The sequence below is a fragment of the Alexandromys fortis genome, unplaced genomic scaffold (genome assembly GCF_014885135.2).
Source record: "Alexandromys fortis isolate MF-2015 unplaced genomic scaffold, M_Fortis_MF-2015_v1.1 scaffold_46, whole genome shotgun sequence".
In the NCBI taxonomy this organism is placed as follows: domain Eukaryota; kingdom Metazoa; phylum Chordata; class Mammalia; order Rodentia; family Cricetidae; genus Alexandromys; species Alexandromys fortis.
In genome coordinates, this window is record NW_026067919.1 from 3,272,025 (window position 1) to 3,293,285 (window position 21,261).

At 42.4% G+C, this 21,261-nt stretch overlaps 1 protein-coding gene across 3 annotated transcripts in view; it reads left to right on the plus strand.

Moving 5' to 3' along the window:
- Positions 1-21,261, plus strand: part of Znf385d (zinc finger protein 385D) — a 716,416-nt gene that overhangs the window by 383,116 nt on the left and 312,039 nt on the right. The window contains exon 1 of one of the 3 annotated variants that reach the window (XM_050140575.1): positions 9,366-9,746. The exons of 1 other annotated variant lie outside the window; for it this stretch is intronic. In XM_050140575.1, coding sequence (XP_049996532.1) covers positions 9,725-9,746 — 22 coding nt within the window. In that variant the 5' untranslated portion in view covers positions 9,366-9,724. Of the gene's footprint in view, positions 1-9,365; positions 9,747-10,393; positions 10,610-21,261 lie in introns of those variants that run through there. One more of the 3 variants, XM_050140573.1, reaches the window with a different exon arrangement.

Consider the following 21,261-nt stretch of genomic DNA (forward strand, 5'->3'; position numbering starts at 1 on the left):
ACAACCTATCAAGACAGATTCAGAAATAGGAAGTTCCCTGTGAAAGCATCTCTGAGTTCTACAAACTTCCTCTCAGTCCTTCCCTTCCTGGCCTCTCTATTTTGGCCTCCACAATTTTGGTTCCCAAATTTGACTTCCTACCTAATCAACTCCCAATATCTCAAGTCTCTTTCTGAAGAGGTAGAAAGCTCTCGAAATCCTTGCTAGTTTTTCCTTGGGTCTGGGGCTTCTTTATCTATCATCCAATAGCAATAGCACTTGAAGGCTCTTCTTGCAGGCCAACGTCTCATTCCAAAGCAAGGGGCACTGCTTCCTAAATCCGAGATGGCTTCTGGTGTTCCTGGCATGTTCAAATCACTAATTCAATATGCTATCGCCTGGGGACATATTTCTGTGATGCTCTCGGCAATGCTAAAACATTCTAAGAACTCTGTATCTATTTTTCTCCACTCCAAAGAACTGTCATCCTACTGAGGAGTGCTGGTAATTGGACTGGCTACTGAAATACAGTCTGTTGAATATTGAAAAGGAGTTGCACAAAGAATATACACTGGAATTCTTCTTTTCTGTAAAGAGCTACTTTTGGGAGCCATCTTAGCAGACAGAATTTCTGAACATTCTAGGGTCACTGAACAAAAAAGTACCGAGACAGACAAACTAGAATAGGGGAAAGGGACATTATGGGGGAAAAAAAACGTACAGTCATCTCACACTTGTTAGGATTTGATGGTGAAATGTCACTCAAAAGCATGTCCCCATCTAGGGCTGGCAGAGGTTGCTCACTGGGAGCTGGCCCTGCAGAGCACACCCGAGCCCTGCTTCACATCTCATTCTATGATTCCAGATTGTTTTAGTTGCTTTTCTATTAGCATGACTGAACACCATGACCAAGGCACCTTATGACAGAAATCATTTAATTTCAGGGTCATGGTTCCAGTGGATAGTAAAGTCCATGATCATCATGGCAAGAAACATGGCAGCAGGCAGGCAGACGTGGCACTGAGGCAGTAGGTGGGACCTTACAATCCTAGGCACAACCATGATCTGGAGAGAAATAACTAACAGAACACGGCATCAGCTTTTGAACCTTAAAAACCCACCACCAGTGATACACATCCTCCAGAAAAGCCACACCTCCTAATTCTTCACAGATAGTTCCGTCAACTGGGGACCAAGTGTTCAAGTGTATAAACCCATGGGAACTATTCTGATTCAAGCCACCACACTGGTCCTCTAAAATGTTAACAGATTTTCTGCCTCCTGCTATTGACACCCTAGACTGACCTCCTCCTGTCACCTCGATGCTTTCCAACATGATGGGCTGAATTCCCTGAAATCGGGAACCAAAATTATTCCTTCCAGATATTCTGTCACAGTAACTCAAATAAGAAACAACTTACAAGTTTTAAGTTACATGCCATTATGTGTAACGTGACGAAAGCTTGTACCATCATGTCCTACCACTTTTGAGAGAAGAATTATTTTTTGCCTAGTATATTCACATTATACATGCTCCCCACCTGTCATTAACTGAGTATATGCCTTGGTTGCCAGATCAACTGTTGGGATTTTGACTGTGCTTCTGTAAACTTTGCTTGATAATGTATACCCCACCCATAGTGCACACCATTACAATTGGTGTTTTATATTTCTATTTTTTATAATTAGTGTTTTTGGATTGGATCTGGTTTGAGTGCAGACATTTGTTACTTTAGTATCATTATAGTTTGGATATGGTTTAGATTATCTGTTCTCTGTTCATGTTTTCAAGTGTTGAGAGTTTATTCCTACCCTGAGGTATTCAGAAGGTATAAACAATCCAAATATAGTATCAAAACAGAGTCTTTGGAAGGCAGTTAGAATTAGGTAAGTTAACAAAGAGCTTACATGATTGAGTCCTCATAGCTTTGTATTAACAGAGATTAGAAAATATGCTGTCCTGGTTTGAATAGGTATGGACCCCATAGTCTCATGTGTTTGAATTTGCCACTGTTAGGAGATGTGGCCTTGTTGGAGTAGATGTAGATTTGCTGGAGTAGGTGTGACAGTTTTGGAGTAAGTGTGGTTTTGTTGGAGTAGGTGTGGCCTTGTTGGAGGAAGTGTGTCACTGTGGAAGGAAGTATTGAGGTCTCCTGTGCTCAAACTACATTCCGTGTGGCACACAGACCCCTTCTGCTGCCTGTGGATCAAGATGTAGAACTCTCAGCTCCTTCTCCAGCACCATGTCTGCCTGAAGGCTGCCATGTCATGGCATGATGACACCACATCTGTGAAACTCTGAAATGTAAGCCACCCACAATTAAATATTGACCTTTATTCGCATTGCCACAGTCATGGTACCTCTTCACAGGACTAGAAACCCTAACTAAGATATGTGCTCAGGAGTGCATGCATTTGTGCACGCACACACACACACACACACACACACACACACACACAAACTCACAGACATGTACATGTTCAAGCACACTGCCTAATGCTATGTGATACTTTCTGCTATCTCAGGTATCTGCCCGCTGATAGACCATCACCATGTGAAACACCTTAACCTAGAGCCACCAGCCAAATAGACCCATTTCCTTCCTTCCCTCCCTCTTTTCTTCCTTCTATTCTTCCCTTCCTCCTTCTTTCCTCACCATCTTTTTTCCTTCATCCCTTCCCCACCTCTCTCCTTTCTTTTTCCTAGTCTTGAACTCAGGAGTTTGTTCATTCAAAACTAACCTGACATTGAACTACAACCCTAGACCTTTGTCTTAAATCATCCAACCTGTGGTATTACATGGTCGGCAGCAGAAAACAGGCAAACGCAAACATATTATTACAATCATTCTATTAATAATTAACTACTTTTGACCAATTCTAGAAGTTTAATCACAGGTATGTATCTGTATATAGGAAGAAAATCGTATCATCTTTAAAATGTACCAACACCTGTTGGTACAGGCTTCCACATACAAAGCAGGTCTTCTCTAACTTTACATCTCTAGTAGGGTCAGGAGGAATCACAATCTGTATGTAAAAGGTCCCCTCAATGGACATACCTACAACATTGCTTCCATGTTTTTGATTCATAGTATGAATGTTTCTGCCCTGTGTCTATGGTACTGGGAAAGAAGCAATAAATTGTGGTTAATGAATGAATGAGCTAAAGGAGGCTTTTTGGTTCTGTCCTGTGTAACAGATGGAGATATATACAAGTCCCACTTGACGCACTGAAATGTGGGGACTCCTGAACACAGAGATGCTATGAGTATATTCATGAACCTTAGAAATCTAGGATAGCCTTTAGCACATGGGATCTTCGTAACAATTCCTGAATAAATAAAACATTCCTATATTACAACAAAGTGGTAATTATAGGAAAATCTCAATGATAATAATGAGAAATAAAGAGTAGTCCCTATTAATTGGCTATCAGGAGAGACAGATGCACATATAAAAGGGAAAGACAATGAGGTATAATTGGGAAATACGTTATTTATAGGATTTTTATTCTTATCACAATGCTAGCATATCCTTTTTATACATGATTAATTTTTTAGATTAAAGTCCCCAGGCATTTAATTTCCATAAGAGAGTCAAGAGAGGATCTGAGAATAAAAATGATTTATGATTTTGTAACACTGTCAACACAATCTAAACAGTTCTGATTAAAATACTACATAGATTAATGGAATTCAGCCATTGTTCTCATATGGACAAATTATTTCCACACTTTTCAAGCTGTTTTGACATTGGATGATGGACTATTAGAGGTACTTTCAGGCTTAAAATAAATAGCCTCCCATCACATGCCTACATATCAGCAAATATTCATCCAACATGTTGTTATGCTTGTAACAAATACTCTGTCACAAATACTCACAGACAGGTTCTCATGTCCTTAAAATGTCCTGGTATCCATCCCTGCCCTCCTTCTTTTTCTCCATCTTCCTTTGACGACCCAGTCTTAGCCATCTGCAAAGTGATGACTCACAACTATAAATGAAGGTTGAACATCTCAGGACCCATACAGCCAAATTGCTCTGGACTATGATCCCTTACTTGCAATGTAAGGATCTCAGACACAGTACCACCCTCACCGACGACCTCTAGTCTTGAGTCTTGTTTGTATGCTTTTGGTCATCTTTTTAGCTGCTCTTCCTTCTCCATTTTACTATTCTGTCACTTCTGTTTTTCTCTTTCCTCAATTGCCCAACAAGCCACTGGGAAATCCTTCTCAAATCCTGCTAAGCCAGTTTGGCGGCTGCATAGAATAGGGCCGCACTCCACCCTTTGACCCCTCTTACCCTGGGCCAGGCCACCAGCCCTTTCTCCCTACTGCTCATCTTCTACCCGCTCTAATCCTGCTAGTCCTCCACAAACATCAGCCACAGCGAAACCAAGAGTGTGCCACACGATTCCTTCACATTCATTTAATCTGTTCGAGTTTGCTTTCTGTTGCTATGGTAAACACAAGCCAGCGGTAACTTAGGGAGGAAAGGGATTATTTCCTTGTCCAGGTCCCAACACAGCTGTCATCATCAAGGAAAACCAAGGCAGGAACTGAAGGCAGGAGCTGGAAGCAGAACCAGTCCTTCTTGGCTTCACCTGCATTTTCATGCAGCCCAGGCCCTCCTGCCTAGGGCTGGTGCTTCCTAACCTTTAACCATGTGACCTATTTGACTCTAACCTCTGCCCATGTGAACTATCTGACTCCATTATATTGCCTTGTTGTTTCTCCAGGTTCCCATGAGGCATGACTTTTTTACCTTTGTACTTTCTGCAGTGTTCTTTATCTACTCCGTCGAACAAAGTCTGGAATGTACTAGGCATTGAGAAGACATTCAGTGTACTAAAAATATTGAATTAATAGATAATTCATTCATTAGATGACTAATCTGCTAGATCGTGGGGATCACGAAAAGCCTCCCCTTCCATTTGCTTGACTGACAAGGTTAATTCCTACGGAATGTTCAAGCACTGGAGCAGGAATGAAGGTGGGATGCACGCTGGAGTGAGGGACGTGAAGTGGAACACACTTAGAAATGGAGACTTCAATAAGGACTTGGTCAGGAAAGGCCTAATCTACCCTAACAGATGAAACAGATGAAGAAGGCAGACATAGCCATGGAGAACCAAGATCATATCAGCTTTAAGCAGATAATAATGTACCTCTTGGCAGAGACTGCTCATTGGCAACCCTGGAGTCAGCAACATCGGATGTGATTTTATTTCTTCAGTGAGATCAAGAGATTTGAGAAAGTCAAAGTGGAGGTCAGGGAAAGGTAACAGGAGGCTTAACCGGGCTAAGCTAACCCATTGCTGAATTATGGAGGCATACAGCTGGAGGAATTTGAAAGGACAAACAAGCTCCCAAACTGTGGTCTGTGGTACCACCTGGCATCTCTATTGCGTGGAATTTAAGAACAGCTGCTGCTGAGTATGGGCAGATTCAATTTGTGTAAACGCGCTGCATAAAACCCCACCAGCCCCGAAGAACTAACTGCAGGCGAATAGAAAAGCCTGATGTTTTACACACAGTCCAGCTGGACTTGGTGTGTTTCTTCATTCGTTTCTCACGAGGGTTTATTGAATAATAAGTGACAGGTACTCGAAGGGATGTGGAGGTACCATTGAACTGACGGAAATCACTGGCCTAAGGGAGATTATATTCCAGTGATGAGAAGTCGGATTAAACAAATGTGGGCATTGGTATTTCAAATGGAAATTGCTACGGAGAAACAGAAGAGAGAGGTGTTAGAAAAAGCCAAAAGAGGAAAGGAGTCTGTGAGCCTGGCAAGTGGAGAGTGGACACCAGGTGAAAGTGTGAGGCAGACTTGCAGGAGGTGAGGAATTGAGGCTGGCAGCCCTCCACCTCTGGGAGCGAAGAGAAGATTCTCACTGATTTACGGTGCTTTAATCTAAAGTATGGTACTGTTTTGGGGTCATTCTTTGTTTTAATAGGAAAAGATATGTTACTGTTTGGTTAGTTTCAGAGGACCTGACCTGATTCCCTGCAGATAGACCCATGATCTGAGAGCTTCTCATAGTTTGGGTCAAGCAAACCTCGGAGACTTAAATCAGGTCCTTCCTTTCTTGGAAGCAACTGGACCCTCTAGAGGTGACACCATGAAGTATCTCAGGCACAGATGACATATTTGCAACCCAAGGGGAGACTAAAGATTCATTTGAATGATATCACTTTAAATTAAAAAAAAAAAAATAGTATATTGGCCTGAAAGATTGCTCGGTGGCTAATAACATTGTTACTCTTTCAGAAGATGAGTTCAATTCACAGCACCCACATAAGGGTGCACAGAACCTTCTATAATTCCAGTTCCAGGAGATCTAAGCCATCCACATACACTAGGCATCCACTCACACAAGCAAACACTTATATTGATGATTAAAATGAAAATTAAATTTTTAAAAACACTTTGTTGAATTTGGCTGGAGTCAGCAGTTCAGATCATCTGCAGTTCTTGCACAGGACCTGGGTTTATTTCCAGCACCACAGTCAAAAAACTCTTGTCCCAAGGAGACCTGGTGCCCTCTATTTGCCTGCTCTGGATAATGAAAACATGCATAGTACACAGACGTACATGCAAGTAAAATACATACACATAAAATATCAATAAATTAATATCTTAAAATAGTATGTTGAGATATCTGTGTTGAACTTCTGGTTATGTCATTAATTATGATAGTTATGGCAATCTAGGTCCACAAAAATCAGGAAAAAAATACAAATGGATGTACTAGTCAGCCTTTAAAAACAGAAATACGTCATTCAAAAGAAGATGAGTAAACTGGGAGATTATGTTGCATGAACTAAGCCAGGCACAGCAGGAAGACACCACGATCCCATGAGGCTGTGCAACCTGCATGAAAGTTCATTGCAATAGAAAAAGAAATGAAAAGATAGAGAAGATATTAGTCAAATCAAAGGAGATAACATTTTTCTTGGGTAAATACAGTATGCATAAATAATGTCATTTTTTTAAGCAGAGCGGAAAAATTTGAGTGCTAACACTTAATTTTTTTCATACAGTTATGAGTAAGGTTATGTCACAGACCTTGATATTGCAGACAACCCTGACAGAAGGAGAGGGAGAAGACACCTGTAAATAAGGAAAGCATCCTCTTGACTTGCTTGGCCAGGGATGTACTACACACGTAGGCACGAAGATGCTCTCGGGACACTGTGACATTTTAGGGGCTACTTCTGCTTTTTGGCATATAATTCTTTATAAAACAGACAGATGTCAGCATATTCTGTCACCTGAAACACTCCGAGTCTGTAAAATCATGGTCATGTGGCTATATTTGTTTTTGTAACAGCCAGTAGCATACTCGTTGGGAAGACGATACTAGACCCAGTACAAATAGCAGTTATGTTTGTATATAGAAACCTGTTGATGGATGCTACACATATTCCACATTACACATAGGAAGGCAGTAACTCTTTAATTGGAAAAGGTGCTTTCTTTGTGACAAAAGTAACTTCTATTTTCCCTATTTAAAGTTTATATGCCACCAATAAAAAGGTTGTGTGTGCAAGTAACTGTAAAATGCCAGACAAATTCAAGTGATTCATTAATGATGGAAGCCAGTTCTTTGGCATTATCAGTCTTTCTTAACCTCTACTCTTGATGTTTGCATCTTCCAACTACAAGAGCTCAAGTGGACCAAAACCTGTAACGTTAAACTACAGCGCCCTCTAGCCTGAGAAGGCGGTGAAGCAGCTGATGAGCTGCTTGAAGAAGTTCTGCGGCAGAGGTTCTCTTGCCTCTGGAAGGAGTGGCCATTCACACAGCACTTTGCATGTTTGCCATCTGTCCTCTGGGTTGGCCTGTGAGGATGCCTTTATTTGGTGTGAGGCTCGCACCAAATGCTTATCTCAAAAAGTTTTAATCTCAAAAAGTTGTAAAATCGTAAATTTGATACTTATACTTTTCTCTTCCAATGTGTTTAAATGAGTGATGATATTTCTCCAGAAACAGAACTTAGCTGGACAGCGTGCTGTTCTCCTGTGTGTGACCCCAGAACTGAAAGCTAAAGGAGACAGCACAAGTTTAAGAACAGCCCAGGCTACACAGCAGAACCCTGTCTCAAACAACAAATGGCATGAAGGGGCGGGGGGAAGGGGAAGGGGAAGAGAGGGAGGAGGAGGACTAGATTTAAGAATCACTGTGGTTCCAATTATTATCGATTATTTGTTTACCCAGTTCCTTACATTTCAGTATGAAAGCACTCAGCTCAGGGAGGGGAAACAAGGGTTAAGTTTGTACAAGACAGCACAGAAAGATGTCGCTATGGGGTCCTCTGCCCCCTAGGTTCAACGTGCAGAATACTTACCAGATGCAGAATTATCAAAGGAAGCATCGCTGAATATTTTAATATTAGACTGTGGAGCTATTTGCTAACATGGTTTTGAAATGCTCAGATTTCACACACACACACACACACACGCTTTCTCCAGAGACTGCATTTTTTTTTCATCTCCACTGCTTCTGCTCCATAGCTTTTACAGAAATTTTCAAGTTCAAAGACTCCAGTGGGTAAACGGGGTCCCACAGTGGGGAAAGAGAGCTTGCTGGTGGTTGTATTTTTCACCGCGAGCATTTGCGCCTTAATCACCCAGCTTTGAAGGATTTCTTTCTAACATTCTTTTCTGTGTACGATAAGCACTGCAATTCATAACACCGTTGCAGGAGAAAGATTCTGCCAGCCTGTGCCTTTCTTGACTGTTCATCTCAAATTTAATGTGTGTGTGTGTACTCAATATTGGCGACGAGGTTCAAATTATGACCTAATCTTGGTGGAGTTTCCATCATAATATGACCCGCTTTAGAGGGTCAAAGATCATTTCCAACCCAGTGCACCTTCCAGCATCTGCTCAGGGAGGGGGGATGCAATTTTTGTGTGCCACAGTGGAAGGTGACTTTTATCACAGTTTTCTATCTATCAACCTAAAGCAGTAAACAAGATACAGAAATCACTCCTCTCCAGATTTTCCGTGACGGGATCACACTGCCCTAGTAAACGGACTTGCAGCTCCAAAGCTCAGAGCCCAAAGCATGCCTTCTCAGCATCCACTCAGGCTTAATTTTGATGAGAGTGGCAGCCCTCTCAGGAGGGGCGAGGTAAAAGTGTGTCTAATTACACGAGCATGGCAGAACTCGCCTGATCCAGTTTCCCACCCCGCATCTGGGGAGAATTTCCCCTGCGTGACTCCCGGTGCACGCCAGACCCTTCTCTTTAAACCAGCCTCCGTGCCCCTCACTCCGCCCACACCCAGGTCTCTGGGCTGGTTCAAGCTTCCCAGAGCCTTGGTTGGTCCTGGCAGGCCATCAACACATCACCTCCTGGGGTGGTTGCAAGCGGGGCTGGGATGCTGTGGGGTGGCGGTGGGGGTTGTGTTTGTAGTACTCCCGGGAAGTCCTGATGTCACGGGAGCGGCAAGGACATCGCAAGGAGGAGTCTTGTTACAGTAAGGATGGGCAGTGGCGCGCAGGGCCGGAGCGCACGCTCCAACCGCGAGGGATCGTAGCCGGGAAGGCAGGAGCCTGCCCCGCGCCGCTCGCCCAGCCTGCCGGGGAGGAGGCACTCTCCGCGCTGCTGCTCGCCACGCTGGAAACGTCTACACTGACCATAGCATGCCACGGCTCTGCTTGGCGTTCCAGCCCTGGGTGCGAGCGGAGGCTGAAGACGCCACGGTGGGCTTCCAGCTGGTTGATTAATGAGAAAAATAATGTATTTTGGTGAGTGTTCTCTCTGATGATGCAGTTGGGGGGGGGGGGTGCCTGGCGGCTCTCCATCATTCAAGCAAACGCTTTTTAAAAAAATCTTTAAGCTGCTAGAATGTGTTATTCGAAACCTACGTCCGGTGGGCAACTGGCGAACCCGCTAGAATGGTATTAAGAGCTTCTTTTGTGCCACCTTTGGAGCTGGTTATCAACTGTGCACGGATGTAAGGAGGAAAAGAAGAGGTGAGGGTGGGGTGGATAAACTTTGCTTTGACTTGTGGCCACGAAGTTGGCTTATTTAGCTGGGTGTATGAGACGTGGTGCAGCGTGGGAAGTCGTGGGCTAACTTAATGGAATGCAAGACAAAGTTCCCACACGACTGATGGCCTGCGAGCTTAGACAACAGGAATGTACATCTCAGACATTGGGATTGTCCGTAGTTCAGAGGCAGGAAAGGAAAACATTGTCTAGTGAGCAGTCCTGCCCAGCCTGGCGCTCCTTCAGGTTACAAGAGGCTCGCACCAAATGCTTATTACTTTAAACCTTTCGAGGTCACGGGGGCTGTTAAATATGTGTGCGGTTTAGTTTGGGGCTGCGGCGGAACGCTCCCCAAGGTTTTCAGCTGAGCTGCTTGCATTTGCAGAAAACATGTGGAGGCTTAGATGTGGGCTCTGGGCTGAGCAGGCTGGGAGCTGAGTTGTACCTTTGCTCTGCAACGCCGCAGCTTACATCTGAGAAAGGAGGCAGAGTCCTTCACTTCTGGGGGAAGAAACCGAGGAGTAAGACGGAGGAGGCTTTCCTCCTCCCTGGCGTTATGCTTTCCTTCTGTAAGTCCCAGCCGGTGTCATCATATAACAGCATCTATCTGATATTAAAAGGTTGGTGCGAGCGACCGGAGAGGGACTGGGGGTACTATTGTATGCTGCAGACTCAATGGGTGATTGGGGGGGGGGGGTGTGCTTTAAGTATTAAATGAGCATTTTTCCTTCAAGTTATGTTCAGATATGTGTGGATGGGGAGCTATTAGTTTGGTGGGCATGTATTTCCCTGTATGCTATTTGCTTTGTCTTTTTTTTTATTTTAATATTAGCCTTTTGAAACATTTGAGAAAGTGTGTGGAAGAATTCCGAGTTACAAAAGCTTAATGCCTTTAGCTGTCTTGACAGGAGCTTTGATCTCCCTGTAATTAGTGTCACATTAGAAAAGAAATCTTAAAATAATCAGAATTTATTTGAAAGAAAGGATCCTCATTCCATAGCCCAATTTAAGCAGAATCCAGACTTAAGTAGCACTTTTCCCATGGGTAGCTATACGACATGTTTGTTTATTAGTAACGAACGGAACAAGATTCATCATATGTGTGAATTCTGACAAATGGTCAAGAACTTGTAAAGATAATGCATCTTCTGAACATAATTAAATTTAAGCTTCTGTAATGAGAATCAGGAACAGCAGAAAATATTATAGTTTTAGTTTTGGGGTATTATAAAATGCCTAATAGGATTTTGAAGTAGGACTAACTAGAGAAATAGGAAGTGTCTCAAAGTCGGGGTTAGAGGCTATGGACACTGTGATGATCTGTGGGGTGGCGGACTGAAGAAATGCTCACAGAGCCGGCTCAGGCTGTTAACTGTGTGTTAACCCCGGTGTTTTTGGAAAGTGGGCAGATCTACAGGCAATTAGTTTCACTGTGTCATGTAAGCTTTTAATACTACGAATTGAAGTGTGCTGTCCTAGATACGCCTGCTGGAAGTATACTTTTGCTAAGGCCAGGCTAAAGGCGCCCTCAGGGTTGTGAACATGGTTCTGCCTCTCCATCATCCCCACCATCGGTCCAGCGTGCGAAATGTTTTCCATTCTTGTAGGAAGTGATGTGTATATTAAGAGGTTGGGCTTTGGCAGCCCCTCACTGAAGCTGCTAGACATTTAGAACCCTCGGAGCCAAACCGCCTCTAAGAAAGTCATCTGTCACTAGAGCTAGGGCAAGTAAGTAAATAAACAAACAAACCGAGAATAGCCCAAGTGTCTTCTGATCCTATAGTAGGCTAATGTGTGTGTGTGTGTGTGTGTGTGTGTGTGTGTGTGCGCGCGCATCTGCACACATGTGCATGTTTGTGTGCATATAAAGCTAAAATATTTCTATTTTAGGTAGTTTAAGGAAACAGTGCTTTCACTTGCAAATTTATTGATGCTTCATTATTTCCTTCATTTCTGAGCTGATGATGGTTTACCAAGCCAAGACCAATAGGGGCACCGGGAAAGCTTCATACTTGGGCTTTTCTGGTGACTTGTGGCAGTGGGGGAGCCGTGGCAAGTCTTTTATTTGCATCCCCGGTAGGAATGATGACGAGCATGCGGTACTATGTGAAGAGGTGAATTGCAAGGCAAGTGAGTTATTCCCTTCTCGCACCCACAGCCCGTTTTGCGAGGTGTTGTCCCACTTCAGATGTAGCTGAAGACACCTTTCTTGATGAGGGTGGCTGGGTTGATGCGATTTAGGCTTCTTCCCCTTCGGACACTAAGTAGCTGGACCTGGGCAAGGCCAGCTGGAGTGAATTGTATGTGTATACAGGTGGGTGAGCTGTGTATGATTTCCAATTCTTTTCTTCCCCCTTTGGTTTTTCGAGACATGGTTTCTCTCTTCTGGAACTCACTCGGTAGACCAGGCTGGGCTTGAACACAGAGATCTGCCTACCTCTGCCTCCCCTATTGCTGGCATGAAAGACTTGGGCCACCGTGCCAGGCTTGATTTCCAATTCTAATCATCAGATCCTATCTGAATGTGTTCTCTCATGTCTATGGGACTGCTGGTCCCTTTTAATTACGTAAGCCCCACTTTCTGGTCCTGTTGAGATCCTTCCTGCTGCGGGGTTTTCAGTAATTGTCTGCACTTGTTATTTAGTGACTTCAGTTTGCTGTTCAGTCACTGTGGGTGCTCCTGTCACTTTTCCGGTTCTCCATGGATCACATGTAGTTAAATGTGACCCTCACAAAGGAGAAGAGGGGGGAATCCCAGCCAGCCACCCTGTCAGTGGGATGTACTCTTAGAAGCGAAAGGAAAAGAGCAAAGACGATGAAATTAACCTCCCTGCCCCATATAGATTTTTCAAAGTTAAAAATTACATGTGCCATGGATTAATAGCCATTAATAATGTATTCAGTAGTGAAAGGCAGACACCTAGGAGACTTCTCCCCTGACTCAGGAAGAGAGACTGCAGGTGGTTGTCAGTACAGCAGGCAGGGCTGCCAGGTTACAGTGGGGCTGAGGACTGTGCTGGTACGAAGGACAGGTTGTTTGCCTGAACATTTTACCGTAGTCTCCCAGTGCCCAGCAGAAGGTTGGAGTAAGTCGCTGCCTCCAGCGCTGGCCACCGTATGTCTGAATCATCTCTCTCCCCCATCCCATGCCTTTTTTTCCTTTCTGGAGGGTCAGTCGTCATCGGCAGTGGGCATGCTACCCACACAAACTGCCCCCAGTCGGCCACAAAGATGTCACGTTTTGTCCTTAGATGTTAGGAGAGAAGCAGGAGAGTGACTGTACTCAAGAATTTTTCTATGGTCCTACATCAGGGCTTCCCAAAGAGAGTCACCCAAATGGAACCTATGGCAATCAGGCCATCGAAAAGTGGATGGGGCTCACTCCTTGATAATACTCCTAAAAAAGGAAATGATCCACCCGAAACAAATAGACAGACCTGAGAGACAAATGCTAGCACTCACTGCAAATGTTACTATTAATAGTATAATAATTAAACCCAGAGAAAAGGGCAAGCAAATTTTAGAAAGTGTGACTGAGCTGTTCAAGTTCAGCTTGATGTTAATTGTGGTTCGGCTGTGTCCTTTGAAATGACTAAGGAATGGAAGAAAAGTACTTAATAGCATGCCTGTCATATGCAGAAATGCTTCATCAAGGAAGTTTTTTTAACACAACACACAGTTTGAAATGTCTAAAGAAGATCCTTATCCCCTCCTGTAACAGATGCACATGTTCAGCCCTCCAAGAACAGTTTTCCCTCAGTATTTAGAACAGCTCATCTCAGTGTTTGCACCTTGGGCACTGGTTTAACTATGACGTTTCACCTCTGAGCCAGGGTGCTAGAAATGTCCTTTGTGCAGCAAGGCTAAGATGAGAAGAAAACAGCAGGTAGCAGAGAGAAACACCCCTCTCTTCCTGAACACCCAGCTCCTTCTCATTTGCAATAAACCATCCATTATGAGGAATGAGCTTTGGGAACATCTTTCCATTCACCCAGGAGAAATTTCTATATCCCCCTGAATCGATATGAAAAGAGAATAATTTAGGAAGTGGTACATCCAAGTTTCTCTCTCCAAATGTTGAATTTGTACTGCCATGTCCTATTACAAATGGATCACAATGACATGCCACACAATAGCACCCAGCGACAGAGACTCAGAATAGCACATGTTGCCAGGAAGGGTCTTGGAAAGGAACCTAAGCCAAAGGGAGCTTCAAACACGTTCTTCCTAAAGCTGGTTTTCCTCTGAATTCATTCAAAGTTCTCATTTTCAAAAGCCAAATGTGGTCATTGTAATAGTAACACAGATTCTTCAATGCAGCCGTACATTTTGTGTCATTTCCCCCCTGCCTTTCCTTTTTCTTAAAGACCCTTCTTATTTGCTATAATTATATGGAAATGAGATGAGTTTATTTAAGGGATAGGTCCCAAAATTCATGAGATAATGAAGACTTACAAAGTTACCCTTTTGTGGGTGGCAAATTGTTCTGAAAAAAAAAAAAAAAAAAACAAATGAAAAATTTAAATTAATGGTTTCTGATTTCCTTTTCAGAAAAGGCTGCAGCTGCTTTTGACTGAGTTCTCCCACATAAGACAAGGTGTGTGTGTGGTGTGTACGTGCACACACACGGCACTAAAATTGCACTTAAATGCTGATTAATATAGTAGATTTAATGTATATTTTTAGCTTAGCTAATTTTTAACTTGAACAATTATTCCATACATTATAGGACCAAAAAATCAAACTGTAAGGTTAATTCTTGTTTCTCCTACTTAAGAAACCAAAATACTTGTATAAGCACAAATAAATTTTTTTCTTGACCTTGAGAAGGGGATGTTTCTATTAGTATTAACTGTGCAAAACATGTCATAAAACAGCAAAAGTCATAGCCCTGTCCATCTGTCTGTAAGGAAACCATTATGTATCATTTTCCCCAAAGATTAGTTTTGCAGCAGAATTTCACAAATGATTGGCGGCATTAAGAAAAAATACAGCCTAGGAGGTGGCTAGAAATATCAAGACTTAAAGTGGCTGTGATCATGCTTGAAGCAAATTGCTAGGGTTGGAAATAGGAAGGCATTTCTCTCAGTCACAGCATTCAAATGGTTATGAGGCAGTTGGAAGTCAGCCAGCCCTCATCGTATGTGAAGCCCAGCTTGGCACAGCATTTAACATAGAAAGCATTGTCATGAAAACTCCCCTGTAGAAATTCTCCAATGCATTTTACACAAGGGAGAAGACACCTTAAGGCCCTTCTCCTGACCCATCTCTCAGGTCCCCCTTTTGGTCCTCCTGCAATATTATGTTTCTGTAAGGTGAGGGAAAGAAGAAAAGTAATGTGGCCAAAGTCAGAGCAGAAATCAGCAGCACTATCACAAGATGTCCTAATTGACCGCAGAGGATGTGCTGTGTTCCAAAATACTGTACCTGCAAAGGGATGGAGGCTGAGAGGATGCAGATGGGTTCTTAGACTGAGAGGTTTTAATGGATGAAGGCTATTGAATCTGAGCCCAGTGTTGAACATTCCGTACTATGTGTTGGTTGCTCTGGATTGAACCAGTGCTTGAAGATGGTGAGAAAGAATAGCCTCCTCCTCAACTCATAGTTCAATGTCAGCACTTATCTGAAAGTTTGGACTTTACATTGAGAAGAAACAGACCTTCAAAATTATAAGTCCTATTATTTACTTTGTTTCTAGATTTGTTTTATTTAATTTGTGTGCATTCTGGGATGGGGTAAAGGGAGATCATAGATAGAATGCAGTTATCCGAGAAGGCCAGAGGTATCTGATCCCCTGAGATGAAGTAACTGTTAACTTGTATGCCCCTTGATATGGGTGGTGAGAACAAAACACATGTCCTTTGCAAAAGTAGCAAGTAATCTTAACCACTGAATAATCTCTTCAGCTGTGTGTGTGTGTGTGTATGATTACATATGTCACACACATAGACGCACACACACACACATATATCACTGTTGGTGTTCTCACAGGCTCATGACATTTTTATTTTTTATTTAATTGTTGTTGTTGTTGTGTGTATCTAAGTGTGTGTCTGTGGTTTTTAATTTTTCCCATAGATGTGAAGACTAATCCCTAGATATTAGACCATACATTAAATATAGTAGAATCACATACTTTTTTTGTTAGTACTGTTTTCATTGTCATAGGACTCTGAAGTGGGAAGAGAAGAGAAAGAACTCTGTTGAATATTAAGATCAATATGCAAACATCTCTGAAGAGAACATAAATCATCATATAAGATGGGCAGATTGGAATTGGCATAAGTCACCTGTTACAGTGCTGGTTCTTGGCCTTAGGGCAGAGGTAGTCATAAAAGAGCCTGTGAGCCCGTATCTCAGAGTGCTAGGAAGGTCACCAGTTCTGACATTATTGTTCTGGTAGGAAAGAAGAAGCACGAATTCTGACAAGTATTTGCAAGATTTTTGCAGAATTTTCTTCACCTGTATTTTTTTTATTTTCATGCATTTTTCTGAGGAGGAAAGGTACTGGAGGCAGATTGCTCTGATGATAAAAATTCAGTAATGAATGTAAATGTCCTTTAATAAACATGATCTCTCACACTTGTGTAGCAATTTGCTTTCCAAAACATGCTGCTTCTATCCTCAAAATGACCTATTTCAGGACATAGACAAAATGCATTCTCAAGGTCACACTGTTAGTTAATATCAACGCTCAAACTTTTAATTCAGAACACTGAAGAAGTACTCGACGCTCTTTTTTAGCAGACTGTACGACTTTGTGAATACGATGTATTTGTAATAATACTTGTATAAAAACATTCTTACCAACAAACAAAAGACATGAAGAAATGATTAAGATGGGAGAAGTGACTCCAACTAAAGAATCATATCTCAACAGAGGGGTATGGACATAATTCATAATTTTATTTGTTCTGTTTTGCCATTTATTTAAATATTTAATCAGAGAATATCACTATTGCCTAGAAGGAATGAGTTGGTGTGATAGAATGGATGTTTATGCCTCACCCAAATTTGTATGTTGAAGTCCTGATCTCAATATGGTGGCATTTGGGGGGGGTAGTTTGGTGGTGATCATAGGGACAGAACTGCTGTAAAGGGGCAAAGGAACAACAGCACAGCAGTATTGACTCTTCCTGCCCTGTGCAGTCAGAGGGAGCCAGCAAAACAGCCTTCCCCAAGTCACCCAGGCAGACTGCAGGCCTTTGAACTTAGACTATCCAGACTCCAGAGCTCAAACAGATGAGCATCTATTGTTTAAGATATTGAAGTGATGGCATTTTGTCTTGGTAGCCTAAGATAAGTATCAGCTGTGGGCAGAGCCCATCTTTCTGTGCTCCAGAGCTGAGCCAGATGTTAAAGCTTACATTAGTTTTGTGGCATGTATGTCTGCTATTTCACTAGTTAAACCAAGGTTTGGTAGGTATCTCCAATTATTATTGGTGTTTTGATGTCTTTGATGTTCACAAAGACCTCATTGCCAGGAATGTTCAAGATGGCCTCTCAATCTTGTCTTCCAGATGTTCAAGATGGCCTCTTAGTCTTGTCTTCTGAACGTTCAAGATAGTCTATTGTCTTCACTATGGGACTAAAACAGAGGAGAAAATGGACTACTCTGAAATCTACCTTCTCCACTAATTGTCTTAGTATCTGAGCAGGTCCTTACACCTTGGATATTCTTTTTTTGTAAAAGAAATTATTTTCTTCTACAGTTGTGTTTTGACAACCAAAATATGCAATAGACATACAAATATTGGACACCAAGAGGCACATGAAAGGAAAAGTTAATTAAGTCTTTTTAAATTTTTTACATGCATACAAATGACATACAGATGTATAAAATTTGAGAAAAGTACTTATTTTCATTAAGATTAAGCCCCCAAATATGATTCTTCTAAGTCTTTAATGTATAAGGACCTTACAGGGAATAGACTGTTTCATCAGCGAAGGTGTATGTGGTGGGATGATAGAAATCCAGACAAGGGACCAATATAAATCAACTGACAGGGATGGATGGAAAGATAGGAAATAGTTCTGAAGGCCAAGGCCCAGGGCCTTCTGACAGGGCTGGGGTCACAGCAGATCCAAGAAGGTAAAGCACAAAGGAATCCTGGTTTAAGTCCAGAGAGAGATAGAGGTATCCCCAGCCTTCTTCCTTTCTTACATTCTTCAATCATTGCCTTGGCTTCTTATTGCTGGACTTCCCCAATGACCACATGGCGTGGCATCCTGGGAGATGCCACCTACAGATTTTAGCTGTCTTGCGTCAAGATGGCAAAAACCTGCAAGGAGGTTTTATAGCTGGTGTAAGTAGTAAATAAATGGGAGCAAGTTTCTGCAAAGACGACTCAAAAGCATTAAAGGGAGTTTGGGGAAACAGTAAGAGGCAATATGGTTAGAAAACATAGATCAATGCATGCTGGTTCAAGTACTTCCTTTATTTTCCATTGGTGTCTCATAAACAAAACCTGTTGATTTCCCTGCATCACAATTTCCCTTTTTATAATGGGTTATATTCTATCTAATGGTGAGTTCTATGACCTTTGAATACATAATCTGTAAAACACCACATGAATGGTCCTTGTAATGATGGGGAATATAACCTGGGTATGTATTCTAACTAGCAGTTTAGGAACTCCAGCACAGAGTTCTCAGTACATGGAAGTGGTTGTTTCTGGCTACTTCATCCAACAGTCTTTTGTAATATCTTAAAGGGCTTAAATTTATCTTAGAAGCCAGATAACCTGTCCTTCCTCATTGTTCCATAATGAAGGGATACTGCAGAAGAGCGAAAGTAAGCAAGGAGGGGCACCTGACCTTCCATGGGACGGAGTACTATACTCCTTCCTTGCCAGGACACTGATGGGCTTAGATTCATTGAAAGATGTGCAAGTTTATTAGTAATTTTTTTTCTGAGACACGGTTTCTCTGTAGCTTTGGTGCCTGTCTCAGAACTAGCTCTTGTAAACCAGGCTGGCCTTGAACTTTCTTGAGAAAAGAAAAGGGATATGCTGCTGATCTCTTTGATTTAATGTAGCTCTTTTTATAGTGTTGGGGTTTGCATTTCTTTGGCTGATTGGACATTTTATCCATAAGCAGAAAAGAAATTCATTCTTTCTTAAAAGTCAATTTTCTTATTTTTACATTAGCTTCAGAGAATTTTTTATAATTTGAACATACACCCCCCCCAACGTCTCCTATGCCACCCTCTCTACTCTTCCGTTCTTTTACACTCAACTCTGAGGTTCCTTCCTTCTTCCGTCCCTCCTCCTCTTCCTCTTCCTCCTCCTGCTCCTTCTTTTTTTTTTCTCTCACAGAGTCCAGTTTGTGTTACCTAGCTAGTCTTGGGAGTGTGCCGCTGTGCCATGTGTTCGGCATACCAGGGATCATAGCATTAAAGGAAGTCAGAGCTCCCTCTCCCAGAAGCTGTCAAATTGCCAGCAGCTTTTCAGATCAGCAAGGGACTTCATGTCTACCTTAGGCCTGCTACGCTGGGACTTTGCAAGACTGGAGGTTTGGATCATTACTGCCACCCTTCAAGCTTCCTTCTAGAACCCCGTGACAGCTTCCATCTTGATCTTAGCTCCCTTGCTTTCGGGCAATGCTCTGTTAACGGCTGGAAAGCATCTTCCTTGCTGTGGATAATATGGACGACACGAATTCCCACTGGGTGCTTTAATTAGCTGGCCTGAGGAAAGATAAGCTGTAGTGTAGGGGTCTATGGGCATTTTAGGATTTAGTCCTAAGGAAAATTTATCAATTGAAAGGTGTATTGGAAGTCAGGTTGCTTTACAACTATTATTTTTCTTTATAAAACTAGTTATCTGTCATCCTAAATGCTGATATTTAGGTGAAGTTTTTTGTAATGTGGTCAGAATTCCTTTTTTAAAATCTTCAACAAAGAAAAACAGATGAATGACAATCTCAAGGTCGGAGCCTCTTAGGCTCTTCACTTCATTAAGGAGATTTTGACCTTCCTTTGTGAAGTTCCGTGGAGCTGACCTGTGATTAGCCCTGCAAACAGGTTCTCAGGGAAACGGAATTCAATCGTTCTCAATGTTTGGGGATAGCTGTGTTGGCAGGTATGCCATTGGCACATAGCCACCATCCTTTCCGAGAAGGCCAGGGGATATAAATCCTGGATGTATGCAAGACTCTACCAGGAAGGAGGCTTTGAAATGATACTAACAACAGAGCATCACTACAGTCTAATAAAATCCCTACGCTTTGGTTACAGTTCCAAGCACCTGCCTTTTCTCATAAAAACCTACAGTTGATTCAATAGGACAGAACTGAGTCCTTCAGACGGGTAATTTTATTCCTCTAATAAAGAGCCTCCTGAGGACATAGAAGTTTCCAGTTTGCAAGAGATTTTCTAGGCAGCAGGTGGCAGGATCAGGAACCCAACCCAGGTCAGTTGGAGTTCACAGGCTCCAGGACCCTTGGCTCCTTTCAGAGTATGATGCCTGGGCCTGCTTACACAGTGTCCTGTAATACCCAGCCTTGGCTTTCTGAATGGAAATTTCTTAAGGATGAGAAGTCTTTCCTTTTCTTATGATTGACTCCTTGTAGAGTCTTGTATTGTGCTTAACAACATCAAGATCACAGTGGCATGGCTCCGGAAAGAATGTTAGAACAATACTTCTCAAAATGAATTTTGATGATTTTGAGATTTGTGCAAATCTCATGAGAATCGTATTAAAATGAGATCACATTCAAGATGCCCGAGCCACCCTGGGGGCAGGCTGCCTCTTCTCTAGCACATTCCCATGTAATGTAGATACTGTTAGCACACTCTCCCACTACACTTTGAGGGGTCAGGACTTAAAGTGATCATGTTGCTGAATTTCTACTTTTGGATCTTGGTCTGATTGTAGTTCATCTCTCCATTAAATTCTACAAATTGTGCAGTAGTATGAAAGAAAATGATCCCCATAGGGAGTGACACTATTAGGAGGTGTGGTTTTGTTGGAATAGGTGTGGCCTGATTAAAGGAACTGTGTCACTTTTGGGGAAGGCTTTGAGGCCTCCTATGCTCAAACTGTAAACACTGTGGACAAAGACTACTTCTGCTGCCTGTGGATCAAGATGGAGAACTCTAAGCTCCTTCTCCAGTATCATGTCTGCCTGCATGTCATCCACCATGACAATAATACACTAAACCTCTGAACTGAACTGTAAGCTAGCTACAATTGAATGTTTTCCTTAAAAGGAATTGTCCTGGTCATGGTGTCTCTTCATGCAATGGAAATCCTAACTGAGACAGTGGTTT